Source organism: Schistocerca cancellata, chromosome 10, assembly GCF_023864275.1.
Source record: "Schistocerca cancellata isolate TAMUIC-IGC-003103 chromosome 10, iqSchCanc2.1, whole genome shotgun sequence".
Lineage (NCBI taxonomy): Eukaryota > Metazoa > Arthropoda > Insecta > Orthoptera > Acrididae > Schistocerca > Schistocerca cancellata.
Window position 1 is genome coordinate 61,490,701 of NC_064635.1, and position 14,958 is coordinate 61,505,658.

Below are 14,958 nucleotides of genomic sequence, written 5' to 3' on the forward strand. Positions count from 1 at the left end.
TTCCTAGAATAACATGTTAGTTCATAACCATTCCAATCAGAAAATTTAATTTCCAGAAAATTCTTGGTGTGGCAATCCCAGTGCACACTAAAATTTCCACATCATAAAACAGTGTCTATCATTTTGTCATTTTTCAAGTTTTAGTGTCCTTAAAAAAGAAACAAGCTGAAAGCTGTAAAATGAAAACCAATAAAGGAATTGTAATGCTGCTGCCTATGCAAGAAACTGTGATCTGTATAAAATCTCTGAGGCTCCAGACTCACTGCTACAGACACACACACACACACACACACACACACACACACACACACACAGAGAGAGAGAGAGAGAGAGAGAGAGAGAGAGAGAGAGAGAGAGAGCAAGAACATGTGTGAATCAACCATCCACTGCACTCAATAATAATGGAAACAGAGGAATTGAGACTTCAAAAGAAGAGCAAAGAGGTCTCCCTTACATTGGAACAAGTACGGGGAATGAAATTCATCAAAGAATGTCTGCTGCAGTTCCAATGTTCAGCCTGACCTTTGGGAAAATGGCTGCCTCCATAAGCTGCCAGTCTCCAATAATGAGGGTATCTACCTGCTGGGCTGTGACACGGGTAATGTGGTGTGCCATTTCACATCATCTGTCATCGGTCGATCACATCCATCCCTCCTCAAATTGCTTGTGCCGTGCCTTGATCCTTGCAATGGACATTCAGTGCTCTCTGTCCACTTGTGGTATTCTTTGATGAACTGCCAGTACTCTTTCTGCTGTCAGGACCCTTCTTTTGAAGCTTCCATTTCTCTGTTTTCAGTCCAATAGAGTATAGTGGATGGTTAATGTGTGCACGAGCTGGCTCTGTAATCACTTAGGTGTACACCCCTGTCCCTCTCTCTTTCTTCCGTAGGCAAAGGCACTACAGTCCCTTCAGCAGTTTTCATCATACACATTTTAGAGCCTCTGGCTTGTTTCTTTTTGAATGATGCTAATATATAGTTTGTAGTTAATTGAGGCAACTTCACTGCCTTACGTGGTTTTAGTATTTTTTGCCTCTGATATCTTTTATGTCAACATCACAAATATAACAGCATTGTGCTCTACCATTTTGTAGTTCCTCTATTACATACATCTTTATATATGTGCTGTGCACAAAGCATGTCAGCGTGTAGTAAGCATCCAACACATAAGGTTGCAGAGTAAGTCAGTGACGGACATTCCACAAGTACAATCACAATGTAATAAGTCTGTCAGGAGTGAGCATTTGATCAATGCCACCTTTTTGTTAATTGGACCAGTCTGTTAATTTTTTTTGTCATCACTCAACAAATTACTACTTGTGAAACTTTTTTAGATCACTGGTAGACACTGTGAGCTGCTGACTTGGTGATATTAAGTGTCAAAGTTACTAACCAAAAGTTGATCATTGTAGGTTTAAAGCATAAAATCAAATGAAATAAACAAGTCAAGTACATTGTGTTGTGATGTTATGTCATCATTTACTTTTGAAAGACTCTATATTAATTAGCTGATGAAGAGTGATGGAGATGAAAATCTATGAGACTTGAAGAGCCACAATGACAAGCAGTAAATTTACATCACTCATGTGCAATACAGCTCACTTTTTTATGTGTAATATTTTGCAAAAAGTAAATGCCAACTTGTAGATATATTGTGCCTTAGATTTTCACAAGGCATTCAACACTGTTCCACAATATCAACCAATAATGAAGATTCCAGACTGAAGATGTTATAAGTGCCTTCAATAAAAGTACAGCCATAAGGATTATTTTCTCTGCTTTGCAGTTGTCTCAACGAATATTTGATTTATAGAATCTAGTATGTTGTACTGAATGGCAAATTTGAACAGAGATTAATGTAGTTTGTTTTGAAATTTGGCATGATGCAACGAGGAAAATGTGGTCAGAGTGGAATTTATTGTGGGATAATTGTCCATCTTGTTAACACAACAATTTTTATTGATTACTGGTTTCTAATTTCACAGAGTTGTTTCCAGATCTATGGAAACAGAAGAAAAAATAACAGAAAAGATTAAATATATACATAAAAAGAACACATAATGTTATCATACAAATTGCTCTCTGCAGCAAATATGTGTGTGTAAAGTATTGTGGAAGTAACTGCCATAATTATCAGTCAATGTGAGTAGACTAACACTTGCCATAATTTGTTGTTGTACACTTTACAAAATTTGCCTGCAGTGTTTGCTGCTGCCTGTTACCATGAAACTTGATACATTCCACATGGGAAAACATGTTCCTATAAAATTTGTGGACAGTAAAGTGAAACAAACTTCCAACCGTGTTTCAAACAGACCCAAAAAATTACCAAAGAGAAATGAAGATTTTTTATGGTTTATCCCAAGGAAGTCCAACCGCCACCTAACATAGATTCCAGGGCTGAAAAAACAAATGTTCTCCATTGCCCCATAAAACTGTACTCCTCCCCTCCTGTGACAGTAACTCTATCTTATTTCGGCACTTAAATGTCAGGTCTCTGAAAAATAAAGCTGATGAGCTTGGTATACTATTAAAAAGTAACAAAAGAATTATTTTATGTATAAACGGGCATTGGTTAAAGGAAGAGGATATAAAACTGCATGTACCATCAGGTTTCAGATTAGCTACATACTTCTGCAGACCCAGTGAATCCTATGGGGGTTCATCCATATATATTAGCAATGATCTAGACCTAAAGTTTTCTGTTCTTGAAGTTAGTGACCTATGCATTAAAGGTGGTTTTGAAGCAGCTGCTTTTATTATACCTAGCATACAGCTCATAACTGTGTCTTTATATCACACTCCTGAAAGTAATTTAGAACAATTTATAGAACGTTTAGAAAAACTTGTGATCAGTATACAAAAATATACTAAATACAAAATTTTAATCTTTGGCGATCTAAACATAGACATTAGGAAAATGACAGCCAGAAATGTTAATTTAGTAAACATGTTAAGATCCTATAATCTCTTTTATGCTAATGAAAGTCCTACAAGGCACTCCTCCTGTCTTGACAATCTAATAACAAATGTATACAAATGTGATTTTGAGCTAGGCTTACTTAATGTCGATTACCTGTCAGACCATAGAGGTATATGGGTGAAACTAATTACTAAAAAACCAAAAGAAGACGAGGAACAAACTCAGTGTGTCAGACTATCTACAGATACAAATATTAGCAAGTATAGAGAAGAACTTAAGTCTATAGATTGGAATACTGTTATATATTCCTCCAGAAATGTTGATGAAGCCTTCAGCACATTCCTCAAAATCATTTCTGAAATCTTCCACACATGCTGCCCACTGGTTAAAAAACAAAAAAAACAAAAAAGTTAGGAAACCTAGCCACTCAACTTTACAGAAGTGGTTTTCACCCCAATTACAAAAACTGAAACTATTGGTAATTACTTGTCACGATAAGGTCAAAAAGGGAGCAGTAGGTAAAGAAAACCTGAAAACCTGAAAAGAAAATATAGATCTGAAATTAAAATAGCCAAGTGTAAGGCAAATGGTGATTTCATTAAAAAAATCACACAGTAAATGTAAGGCTGCATGGAAAGTAATAAAAGCAGAGCTAGGTATGGATATAAACTACAAAGACAACAAAAATGCTGCTAACATCACTGCTGATGATTTCAATCACTTTTTTGTCAACTCTGCCAATCTTAGCCTTCCAACCCACAGCAACCAGAATTCCAATTCAACACAAACACCTATTTACAACCCCATATCTGGCAGAAATTTTCAACAAAACATTACAAACATAGTGTCATCTTGTAAATGGAGAGAAGTACAAGTAACTGATATAATTAAAGCAACCTCTAAATTAGGATACTCTAGATCTGAAGATGTGTATGGCCTGTCAAACTATGTAATTAAAAAAGTTGTAGATCTCATAACATACCCTCTTTGCATACTGATAAACTGGATGCTCTCGAGTGGATACTTTCCAGAATGTCTCAAAAAAAAAACAGTTGTCATACCATTATACAAAAAGGGTGACAAGTCCTGTATCAATAATTATAGACCAATTTCACTTGTGCCTATTCCCTCAAAAACAATAGAACATTGCATAATGCAGCAAATATGCATACACCTATCAGACAATAATATATTAAATGATTCTCAGTATGGATTCAGGTCAAACTTATCAACAGTCAAAGCAGTTGAAAACCTTATCTCTTTTGTACTAAGTGCATTTGAGTCAGAATTATCTGCTGAAGCCATTCTAATTGACTTGAGTAAGGCTTTCGACTCAGTTAACCACAAATTATTATTAGATAAACTGTGTTGCTATGGAATCAAACACTTGGAACTCTCACTAATTGAATCATACCTCAGCAATAGAAAACAAATAGTAAAGCATAATGACCGACAGTCACAGACTTTAAGGATAAAACGAGGTGTTCCTCAGGGCTCAGTGCTTGGCCCTCTACTATTTATATTGTTTGTAAATGACTTTCCGAACAACTTACCCTGTAAATCTATGCCGATGACACAACATTAGCTAATTCTGGAAAAGATATAAACATATTGAAGCAGGAAAGTGAAGAGTGTATCAAAATATCTAATATCTGGTTTAAAGCTAATGACTTATCTATGAACCATGAAAAGACTGTCAAGATAATCTTCAGTTTATCAAACAGTAACATGGAGTTATCATATGTTAAACTACTAGGAATACACATTGACTCAAAATTAACTTGGGACACGCATACAGATTATGTATGTCGAAAGCTATCACGAGTTATCTACCTACTAGCCAAACTACACACATGTGTTACACAAGATTTATTGCTTCACTCATACTATGTCTTCTTTCATTGCCACCTACAATATCGCATTCTTTTATGGGGTAACTCTCCAGGAGCCAAAAAAATTTTCACTTGGCAGAAGAAAGCAATTAGACGTTTGTACGGAGTTACTGACAACAAGACATCATGTAGACCTTATTTTAGAGACTTAAAAATTCTCACAGTCCCATCTCTTTACATATATTGTAGCCTATTAAACATAAAAGAAAACTTAAACCACTACACTATAAGGAAATCAGTTCATCAACACAATACTCGACAAACAAATATGATTGATATACCCACAACCAGGCTTAAGAAAACCCAATCTAGCTATGAATACATAGGCATAAAATTATTCAACACTTTACCCATACAGGCTCAATTGGTTTCAATGGATATTTTCAAAACTAAAACCAAAGTGTGGATGAAGAAAAATACTTTCTACAGTGTAGAAGAATTTCAGAATAGTTGTAAAGATGATCTAATTTATTGATAAACTAAGGCTTACTGTTATGTATAGTTATGGATGTAGAGGCAGCTAGCTATAAGCTAATAGGGTACAACAGTATCTTTTCTTTTTTTCATGTAATATTTTTGTTATATTAAACATAATGTACAAATAGCTATAATACTTCTGACAACGTTGATTGCACGTTAATGCTGATAAATTATGGCTTACTGTTATGTATGGATCTAGGTGTAGAGGCTGTTGTAAGCTAATAGTTTTGATCTAGGTGTAGAGGCTGTTGTAAGCTAATACACTCCTGGAAATGGAAAAAAGAACACATTGACTCCGGTGTGTCAGACCCACCATACTTGCTCCGGACACTGCGAGAGGGCTGTACAAGCAATGATCACACGCATGGCACAGCGGACACACCAGGAACCACGGTGTTGGCCGTCAAATGGCGCTAGCTGCGCAGCATTTGTGCACTGCCGCCGTCAGTGTCAGCCAGTTTGCCGTGGCATACGGAGCTCCATCGCAGTCTTTAACACTGGTAGCATGCCGCGACAGCGTGGACGTGAACCGTATGTGCAGTTGACGGACTTTGAGTGAGGGCGTATAGTGGGCATGCGGGAGGTAGGGTGGACGTACCGCCGAATTGCTCAACATGTGGGGCATGAGGTCTCCACAGTACATCGATGTTGTCGCCAGTGGTCGGCGGAAGGTGCACGTGCCTGTCAGCCTGGGACCGGACCGCAGTGACGCACGGATGCACGCCAAGACCGTAGGATCCTACGCAGTGCCGTAGGGGACCGCACCGCCACTTCCCAGCAAATTAGGGACACTGTTGCTCTTGGGGTATCGGCGAGGACCATTCGCAACCGTCTCCGTGAAGCTGGGCTACGGTCCCGCACACCGTTAGGCCGTCTTCCGCTCACGCCTAACATCGTGCAGCCCGCCTCCAGTGGTGTCGCGACAGGCGTGAATGGAGGGACGAATGGAGACGTGTCGTCTTCAGTGATGAGAGTCGCTTCTGCCTTGGTGCCAATGATGGTCGTATGCGTGTTTGGCACCGTGCAGGTGAGCGCCACAATCAGGACTGCATACGACCGAGGCACACAGGGCCAACACCCGGCATCATGGTGTGGGGAGCGATCTCCTACACTGGCCGTACACCACTGGTGATCGTCGAGGGGACACTGAATAGTCCGGTACATCCAAACCGTCATCGAACCCATCGTTCTACCATTCCTAGACCGGCAAGGGAACTTGCTGTTCCAACAGGACAGTGCACGTCCGCATGTATCCCGTGCCACCCAACGAGCTCTAGAAGGTGTAAGTCAACTACCCTGGCCAGCAAGATCTCCGGATCTGTCCCCCATTGAGCATGTTTGGGACTGGATGAAGCGTCGTCTCACGCAGTCTGCACGTCCAGCACGAACACTGGTCCAACTGAGGTGCCAGGTGGAAATGGCATGGCAAGCCATTCCACAGGACTACATCCAGCATCTCTACGATCGTCTCCATGGGAGAATAGCAGCCTGCATTGCTGCAAAAGGTGGATATACACTGTACTAGTGCCGACATTGTGCATGCTCTGTTGCCTGTGTCTATGTGCCTGTGGTTCTGTCAGTGTGATCATGTGATGTATCTGACCCCAGGAATGTGTCAATAAAGTTTCCCCTTCCTGGGACAATGAATTCACGGTGTTCTTATTTCAATTTCCAGGAGTGTAGTTTACAACATTGCTATATTTTTACTATGTAATATTTTGGTATGTAAAACATAATGTACAGATAGCTGTAACTCTTCTGATGACATCGATTGCATGTTAGTGCTGAAAGATGGATAAAATAAATAAATAAATAAATCAGTCACAAAAGCTCTTCTCCCTGATGGGCTTTGTGGAACGTGATGTATGACTGAATGAGTGCATCATGAGTGTTGTGTTTAATCTTCTGTGCACAGTATACCTCCCATTGCAGAGTTCAGGTGAAACCTGCTAACTGACCACAGTTGCATGATGTACAGCATCAAATTTTCACGTGTCAATGACACAACATGATACAAAACAGTTTTCAAATGACAAAGGTTGGAATGGTAAAAAGTATAACCAGTAACTTTCAGAAACAAAATGGCAATGACAACAACAGCAATGCTGTGATTTTAGGCATTCCTGGCATATGATTATTTTGAAATGTTCTCGGGTATTCGACTGGTGGTGTCATCCAAATGGTGCTGACTTGGTGCTGATTTGGCAGAAGCACACAATTAAGCTTACTTGTTGCCATCTGCAGCTCCCTCCCACTTCCAAACTCAGGTCCCCAGTACCTGCCAGTCAGTGTTTTGCTGGGTTATGAGTCGCTTTACTCAGCCTCGGCAGCACCACTGTGGGGTCGGATCACTGCTGATGCAGAGGAGGTATGTCTAAGTGGTGTGAGCTAAGCTCTTCAATAGGTATGGCACAAATGGAACTTCCAATAGACTGTCGTCATGTTTCGAGCACGCTCTAGGCCTTACTTAACTGGTAACTGCTGTCTTTGTCATCTCATTCTGTAGCAAGACCTTCACAAATTCCTTTAAAACACAATTCCAGGAAGTGCTGACCTGTTTTAGCAACTTGGTGCCAGTATAATTCATGCTATGTCCATTGGAGAGGTAGTGCTCCATCACAGCCAACTTTGTCAATTGACCTTCATCTGTGTGATACATTTCCCATATCGTCTGGACCATCTGACCTAAGTACCGTATTTACTCGAATCTAAGCCGCACTTTTTTTCCGGTTTTTGTAATCCAAAAAACCGCGTGCGGCTTAGAATCAAGTGCAAAGTAAGCAGAAGTTCTGAAAAATGTCGGTAGGTGCCGCCACAACTAGCTTCTGCCATCTAATATATGTAGCAGGCATGCTTTGCAGGCACAAAGATAAATACTGGCGCCAAAACCTATGCATCAGTAAATAAATTAAAAGAAAAGGTAGAAGAATGTAAACATTATGCCATGTATTCTTTTGTGTTTGCTGCTACCTCATTTAAATCCTGTCTGCCTAATAAACTACGAAACTAGAGTGAGACAACAGCAAATGCGGAAGAATATGCATATAATGTCATGTTTACATTCGTATTATTCTTATGCTGAATAGTGATACAGTTAGAAGTGAAGCACAAATCTAAGATGACTCTAATTTCTGTGCAGAATATAATGTACTAAAGAGGCGTCTGCAAAGATTTTCAAACAGAGAAAAATTTTCACTAAACTTTCGTTCGGAATAAATTCTATCATACACAGTCTATTATTTGGTTCTTGTTGATCATTATCAAAGCAGTGTAAGTAACAACAAATAGCAATCTCTAGCCATTGTTTCAGTTATGAGACAATTCCTCTCTCTTTTTTTTTATTGTAAGCCACGGTAGTGCGCACAAAAGCAAGCCAGGCCGCAAGCGGCGACAAGTCGTAAACACTCACTATCAGAATGCGACAAACAATGCATGACACAGTACAATAATGTGTTTTCAGCTTAGAGTGATGTAAACACCTATAACAAAGAGAATGGCACTTATCAGATGAAAGCAAAAGAAGCAATTGATTCAAACCAGACGAAGTACTTGAAAAAGGAAGGGTACCCGTATAAATACGGATGGAGGCCTGACACATAGCAACGGCTAATTGGTAAAGCTTAACTGTTAAGCTTATGACTCGAACCAAACTACTGAAGCCGTATCTTCATCCATTTGACCTCAATTGTGTCTCATGTTACAATGGGCCAACTTTGTTTCTATTTGGAGGGACGGTGTAAAACTTTTTCTCTCCCCTTGAATTTCGAGTCTCAAATTTCAGGTGCGACTTAGATTCGGGAAAAATTTTTTTCTTTGATTTCGAGTCTCATTTTTCAGGTGTGACTTAGATTCGAGTGTGGCTTGGATTCGAGTAAATATGGTATATTTTCCACACTGGCGTGGGATGTAGTAATCCATTTCTAGGAGTTTTAGGTCATTTTTTCTAGGGTGGTGGGTGAAAAACACACTTGATGTTACTTTTCTGGAATTTCCAAAGCAGGCCAATAGATAGTTTTAAAAGAATGTGTATATCTGGCTACACAATGAGCTGATAAATAAAAATAGCACCTTCCAACACCCAGCATTGAGCATTTACAAAGATTTCTCAATGGTACTGGGCTCGTTACTCCAGTGTATAAGGAAGGTTAGAGGATGTACCAACAAAATTACAGACCAATATCTCTAACATCTGTTTGCTGCAGAATTCTTGATCATATTCTAAGTTTGAATATAGTAATTTTTCTTGAGATTGAGAAGCTTATGTTCACAAATCAGCACAGTTTTAGGAAGCATCACTCACATGAAACTCAGCTTGCCCTTTTCTCAAAAGATATACTGCGAACTATGGATGAAGGGCTGCAGGCAGATTCCATATTCTAGATTTCTGAAAAGCGTTTGACATTGTGCCCCACTGCAGACTGTCAAGAAAGGTATGAGCATGTGGGATAGGTTTACAGATATATGAGTGGCTCGAACACTTCTTAAGTAATAGAACCTAGTACATTGTCCTTGACGCTGAGTGTTCACCAGAGACAAGGGTATCATGAGTAGTGACCTAGGGAAACATGACAGGACCATTATTATTTTCTATATACATAAATGATTTGGTGGACAGGGTGGGCAAAAATCTATGGTTGTTTGCTGATGATGCTGTGGTGTACAGTAAGGCGTTGAAGTTGAGTGACTGTAGGAGGATACAAGATGACTTACACAAAATTTTTAGTTGGTGTGATGAATGCCAGCTAGCTCTAAATGTGAAAAAATGTAAGTTATGTGGGTGAGTAGGAAGAACAAACCTGTAATGTTCAGGTACAGCATTAGTAGTGTCCTGCTTGACACAGTCACAACATTTAAATATCTGGCAATAACACTGCGAAGTGATATGAAATGGAATGAGCATATGAGGATTGTGGTAGGGAAGATGAATGGTTGACTTTGGGGTATTGGGAAAGTTCTAGGAAAGCGTGTTCATCTGTAAAGGAGATTTTATAAGATGCTAGTGCAGCCTAGTCTCGAGTACTGTTTGTGTGTTCAGAATCCACACCAGTACGGATGAAAGGAAAATATCAAAACAGTTCGGAGGCAGGTTGCTAGATTTTTTACTGGTAGGTTAGAATAATATGCAAGTATTGTGGAGATGCTTAAGGAACTCAAAAGAGAATCCCTTGAGGGAAGGCAACATTCTTTTCAAGGAACACTACTGAGAAAATGTGGAGAACTGGAATTTGGAGCCGATTGCAGGATGATTCAACTACTGGCAACATACATTGCACATAAAGACCACAGAGATAAGATCTGACAAACTAAGGCTCATTTGGAGGCACATAGACACTTATTTTTGCATTGCTCTGTTTACTAGGGGAACAGGAAAGAAAATAACCAGTAGTGGTACAAGGTACCCTCCATCATGCACTGTATAGTGGATAGCAGAATGTGTATGAAGGTGTATTTGTAGATGTAATACTGAAGTCAGTATGACTGTGTTAGTTGAACAAGCCTGCATCCTCTCTTACAGAGAAAAACTTGTTTACTTTTGAATGTATCTTATGGACTTTAAACTGCAAAACCAAGCAAGCATAAAATATTCAAACGTGAAAAAATCTTTCCTGTAGGACAATTAAGTTCACCTAAGGTCAATGAAAGAAGGTATGAAAAGTAAAAAATGTTTAAATATCTAAGCAATTCCATCAGTGGAAATGTCCTATTCATAAAGCCCATTGCTGGAGCGTTTGATGTCCGGGTAAACAGTGTTTTATGCAAGAAAACATATGTGCTCTGTTTTACTACAATGAAAAGCTGGGCTATTATTTTGTTCCAAGACTTCCTTACCTCCAAACATGATTAATTATATTATTGTTGAGTTCCTGATGTAAATCTACAATAATAATGTTTGTATCGCCTACAAGCAAAACTTAAGAACTATTTGCAGGTACATATACTGAAGAAAATGTAATTTTTGACCTCAAGCAGTTTATTGTGAATGACTTGACACTCATTCTTCCACCAATTTGTATCTTAAAGATTAAGCATTAAATGTCCTGGTAAATGAGGATAAAAACCCAAAATTTCTTAATGAGAGTGTAGCAAGATTTGCAGGTATGTACTTTACACAATGTTCTAACTACTTTCATCTGCTCAATAACTACTTTGTATTCTTTAAGTGAATTGTCTGGAAAGATACTTCTGTAAGATTACAGGCAACAAAACAAACAAAATAATCTAAAACTGTTGTCTTTATGACGGCAAAATGAGAGACACTTCTAAGAGTAACATATGCGTAACTGGTCTTGATTAATTTATGATGTGTTGAGTCCATGTTAACTTTTTATCCAACTGGATCACAAGAAATTGTACATAAATGTTTCATTTAGAGTACGACCATTAATATCTCCCTCTGGTGCTAGCAGTTCAGTTTTGCTGTTGAATTATTCTGTTGATTATTTGTTTCATCAATAGTGTTTCTGTTAAATACAAATCTCAGTACAATGAACTACAGTCCAGGGAACTTTTAAATTTGTTTGCCAGCATTTATATTTCACTGGTTTCCATTTATTAGATGGTATGTTGAATATGACAAAACAACTGAAAGAAAGTAGAACATATGATACAGCAGAAATAAAACATAGTTCATTGTTCATTGATGGCATCTTGCTATCACAGATTTCTGAGAGGCATTTTGGCACTATGCTACATTGTTGACTAGTAACCAAGATGTGGTTATAATGGGGACTCTTCACAATATGAGACTGCACTGATGAACATGTAAATATCATCTATCATAAAGAACATAAAAATCCAGAGTAAGACAAAAAAGAGTTAAAGAATCAGAATATTTTCTTCACAAAATTTGGAAAGGAAACAATAGAATCTCTTTTGATAAAACATATTTGTGTATACATATAAGTAACACTTACGCAAAATCTGTGGCAAATATTCATTGTAGACGATATGTTGGTATTCAGCAATAAAAATTCTGCGGGCCTCTTGGTATATCTTCTCATCGTTCCAGTGCGGGTTCATTGAATACAATTCGTGAGCTATTCTGTTGTGTTCTCGTAAAAATACAATTTGAAGTGCTGACAGCTGGGTATTTTGATTCACTCGACCATCACCTGGTTAAACAGTTTCATCATACACTCATCAATGTACATAGAGCCTTGACAGAATCGTAGCCAGTGCAATTAAGTTAGTGTAGAGTGTGATAGCTAAGTCAAATGTACTTAGCTCTACATTACCAATGGTAAACACTGGGAAAGAAATTTTAAACCGCCACTAATTCAAAGGAAATTTTAAATACATGAAATGCATTCATAAAGTAAGTTTCAATGGCTGATAAAGAAAACAAAAACATCTAAATAAGCCTTATTTATTGGAATATTTACATAAATTCATAGGTTACTTCTCAGCATAGTCACCACCGTCAAGGCATGTATAGTAATGGAGCACCATCAATTGAATGCCCACGTCATAGAAATCTGCCGCCAACATCCAGGGCCATAAAGTCTGTACTTCAGAATCATTGTGGAAATGTTTCTCTACCAAAAATGTTTCATGAGATGGAAGAGATGAAAGTCACTTCGGACACGTTTGGGGTTGTAGGGTTAATGATCGAAGATCTCTCATCTAAACTGATTCCATACATTTTGTGTGCTATTGACTGTGTGGAGTGTTGCACAGTCAGGCACAAGCATAATACCTCTTGTCAACATATGACATCTCTTGTTCTGGATCACCCTCCTCAGATTTTTCAATGTCTTATAATACCAGTCAGCATTTACGGCATCCCATCACGATAAAATCTCACACAGGAGGACACCACATTGATCCGAGAAGACACTGCGCATTATTTGTTTGACAGACAGTGTCTGCTTGAATTTGGCCTTGACTGGTGAACCACTATGCTACAAATGCACAGACTGTTGTTTTATTTCTGGTGTGGCATTTGACACCCATGTTTTATCCCAAGTCAGAACATGGTTAAAAACTCCTCACATTTTCTGTGTACCACTGTAAGAATGCCAATGCTGTGACCAGTCATTTGGTTTTGTGCTCCTCTGTCAGTTGTCTTAGCACCTATCTTGCACACACTTTGTGAAAACCAAGCCACTGGGAAACAATTTTGCACAACAGTGAACGGGACATCTGTGGAACTGATGAGAGAGGTCTGAAATTGTGAAGTGCCGGTTCTGCATAACTGCTTGCCACACACTTTCCACGAGTTCTGGTGTTACCAGGGATGGTTGGCCACTACGGTCTTCATCATGAGTATCAGTTTGTTCCTCAGTGAACTGCCTGCACTATCATCTAACCATACTGAAACTCATAATGTCATGTCTATACAAGTGGCACAATTAGCAATGATTCTCTTCTGGAGACTGCTTCTGAGTGTGCAAAAGTTGGAAATTGTACAAACCTCACAGCTGGTGGGAGACAATATCAGCGGAACCATTTTATCCCATCTGATCCATGAATGAGGGTGGGTCGCAAAAGTCAAGGCATAGATGGGGATTGCATTGTTGTTGGCCCCAAGTGACAGCTGCAGTATGCATGTACAGGTGCTTTGCATTTGTTGAAAGTGTGTATCTTGCAAATTATGCTTCTCACTTGCTTATGCAGAATTTGTCACTTACCACCACCATCAGCTATGACAACTTGCAGCAAATGGAACAGAAGTTCACTGAGCCACTCGCTATGATCAACTTTAATGCTCACATTAGCTACGGCATTCACAGCACAGCACTCAGAACAGCAATGAACCGCCATTGGCTGTTGAAGAATATATGACATTGGTGTGCAGAAGAAGCCTGAACTCAATCACCATCATTCATGGTTCCAACTATAGCACTATGCGATAACCACAGCCATCACAAGACTGAAACTGCAGTCCATTATTCCCACATATCTCCTCTCTCTCTCTACTCTTGTATTTGACATTCCTATCTAACTACTTGTACCATCTTTGAACAGGATCAGATCTTACTTTCAGGATGCACCTCATATGTTATTAACAGCACCTTCTACATTATGTCATCATTAATTCATTCACGCATTCTGCACCACAGGTACCATCAAAAAGAAAGACCTTCAAGGATGTGGAATCTACATCTACATGTACATACATTAACAAAGTGTAAGAAAAACATAGAAACTTAACTAGTATACAGTTTTAACAATAAACTTTAACTGTACAGCTTGTCACTATTTGTACCCATGACTGTTAAATGTAACCTAGTAACCCACAAGGAAAGTGAAACGTAGCAAGTTTGAATTTAATATATTTGTTGTTTTCTGCTACTAAGAATAATTTTACACTTTTTTCTTTTATATCTAATGCAATTGTACACATAACAAGTAATTTCTACAGGAATTTGTAAAATTATATCTAAAAACAAAGATGATGTAACTTACCAAACAAAAGCGCTGGCATGTTGATAGACACATAAAGAAACACAAACATACACACAAAATTCAAGCTTTTGCAACCAACGGTTGCTTCATCAGGAAAGAGGGAAGCAGAGGGAAAGATGAAAGGATGTGGGTTTTAAGGGAGAGGGTAAGGAGTCATTCCAGTCCCGGGAGCGGAAAGACTTACCTTAGGGGGAAAGGGGACAGGTATACACTCACACACACACACATATCCATCCGCACATATACAGACACAAGT

General features: G+C 38.8%; 1 protein-coding gene across 2 annotated transcripts in view; it reads right to left on the reverse strand.

Moving 5' to 3' along the window:
- The window catches only part of LOC126106677 (peroxidase-like), a 219,149-nt gene that overhangs the window by 44,317 nt on the left and 159,874 nt on the right, over nucleotides 1-14,958 (reverse strand). For both annotated transcript variants that reach the window (XM_049913045.1, XM_049913044.1), the window contains exon 8: nucleotides 12,209-12,406. In XM_049913045.1, coding sequence (XP_049769002.1) covers nucleotides 12,209-12,406 — 198 coding nt within the window. The remainder of the gene's footprint in view (nucleotides 1-12,208; nucleotides 12,407-14,958) is intronic.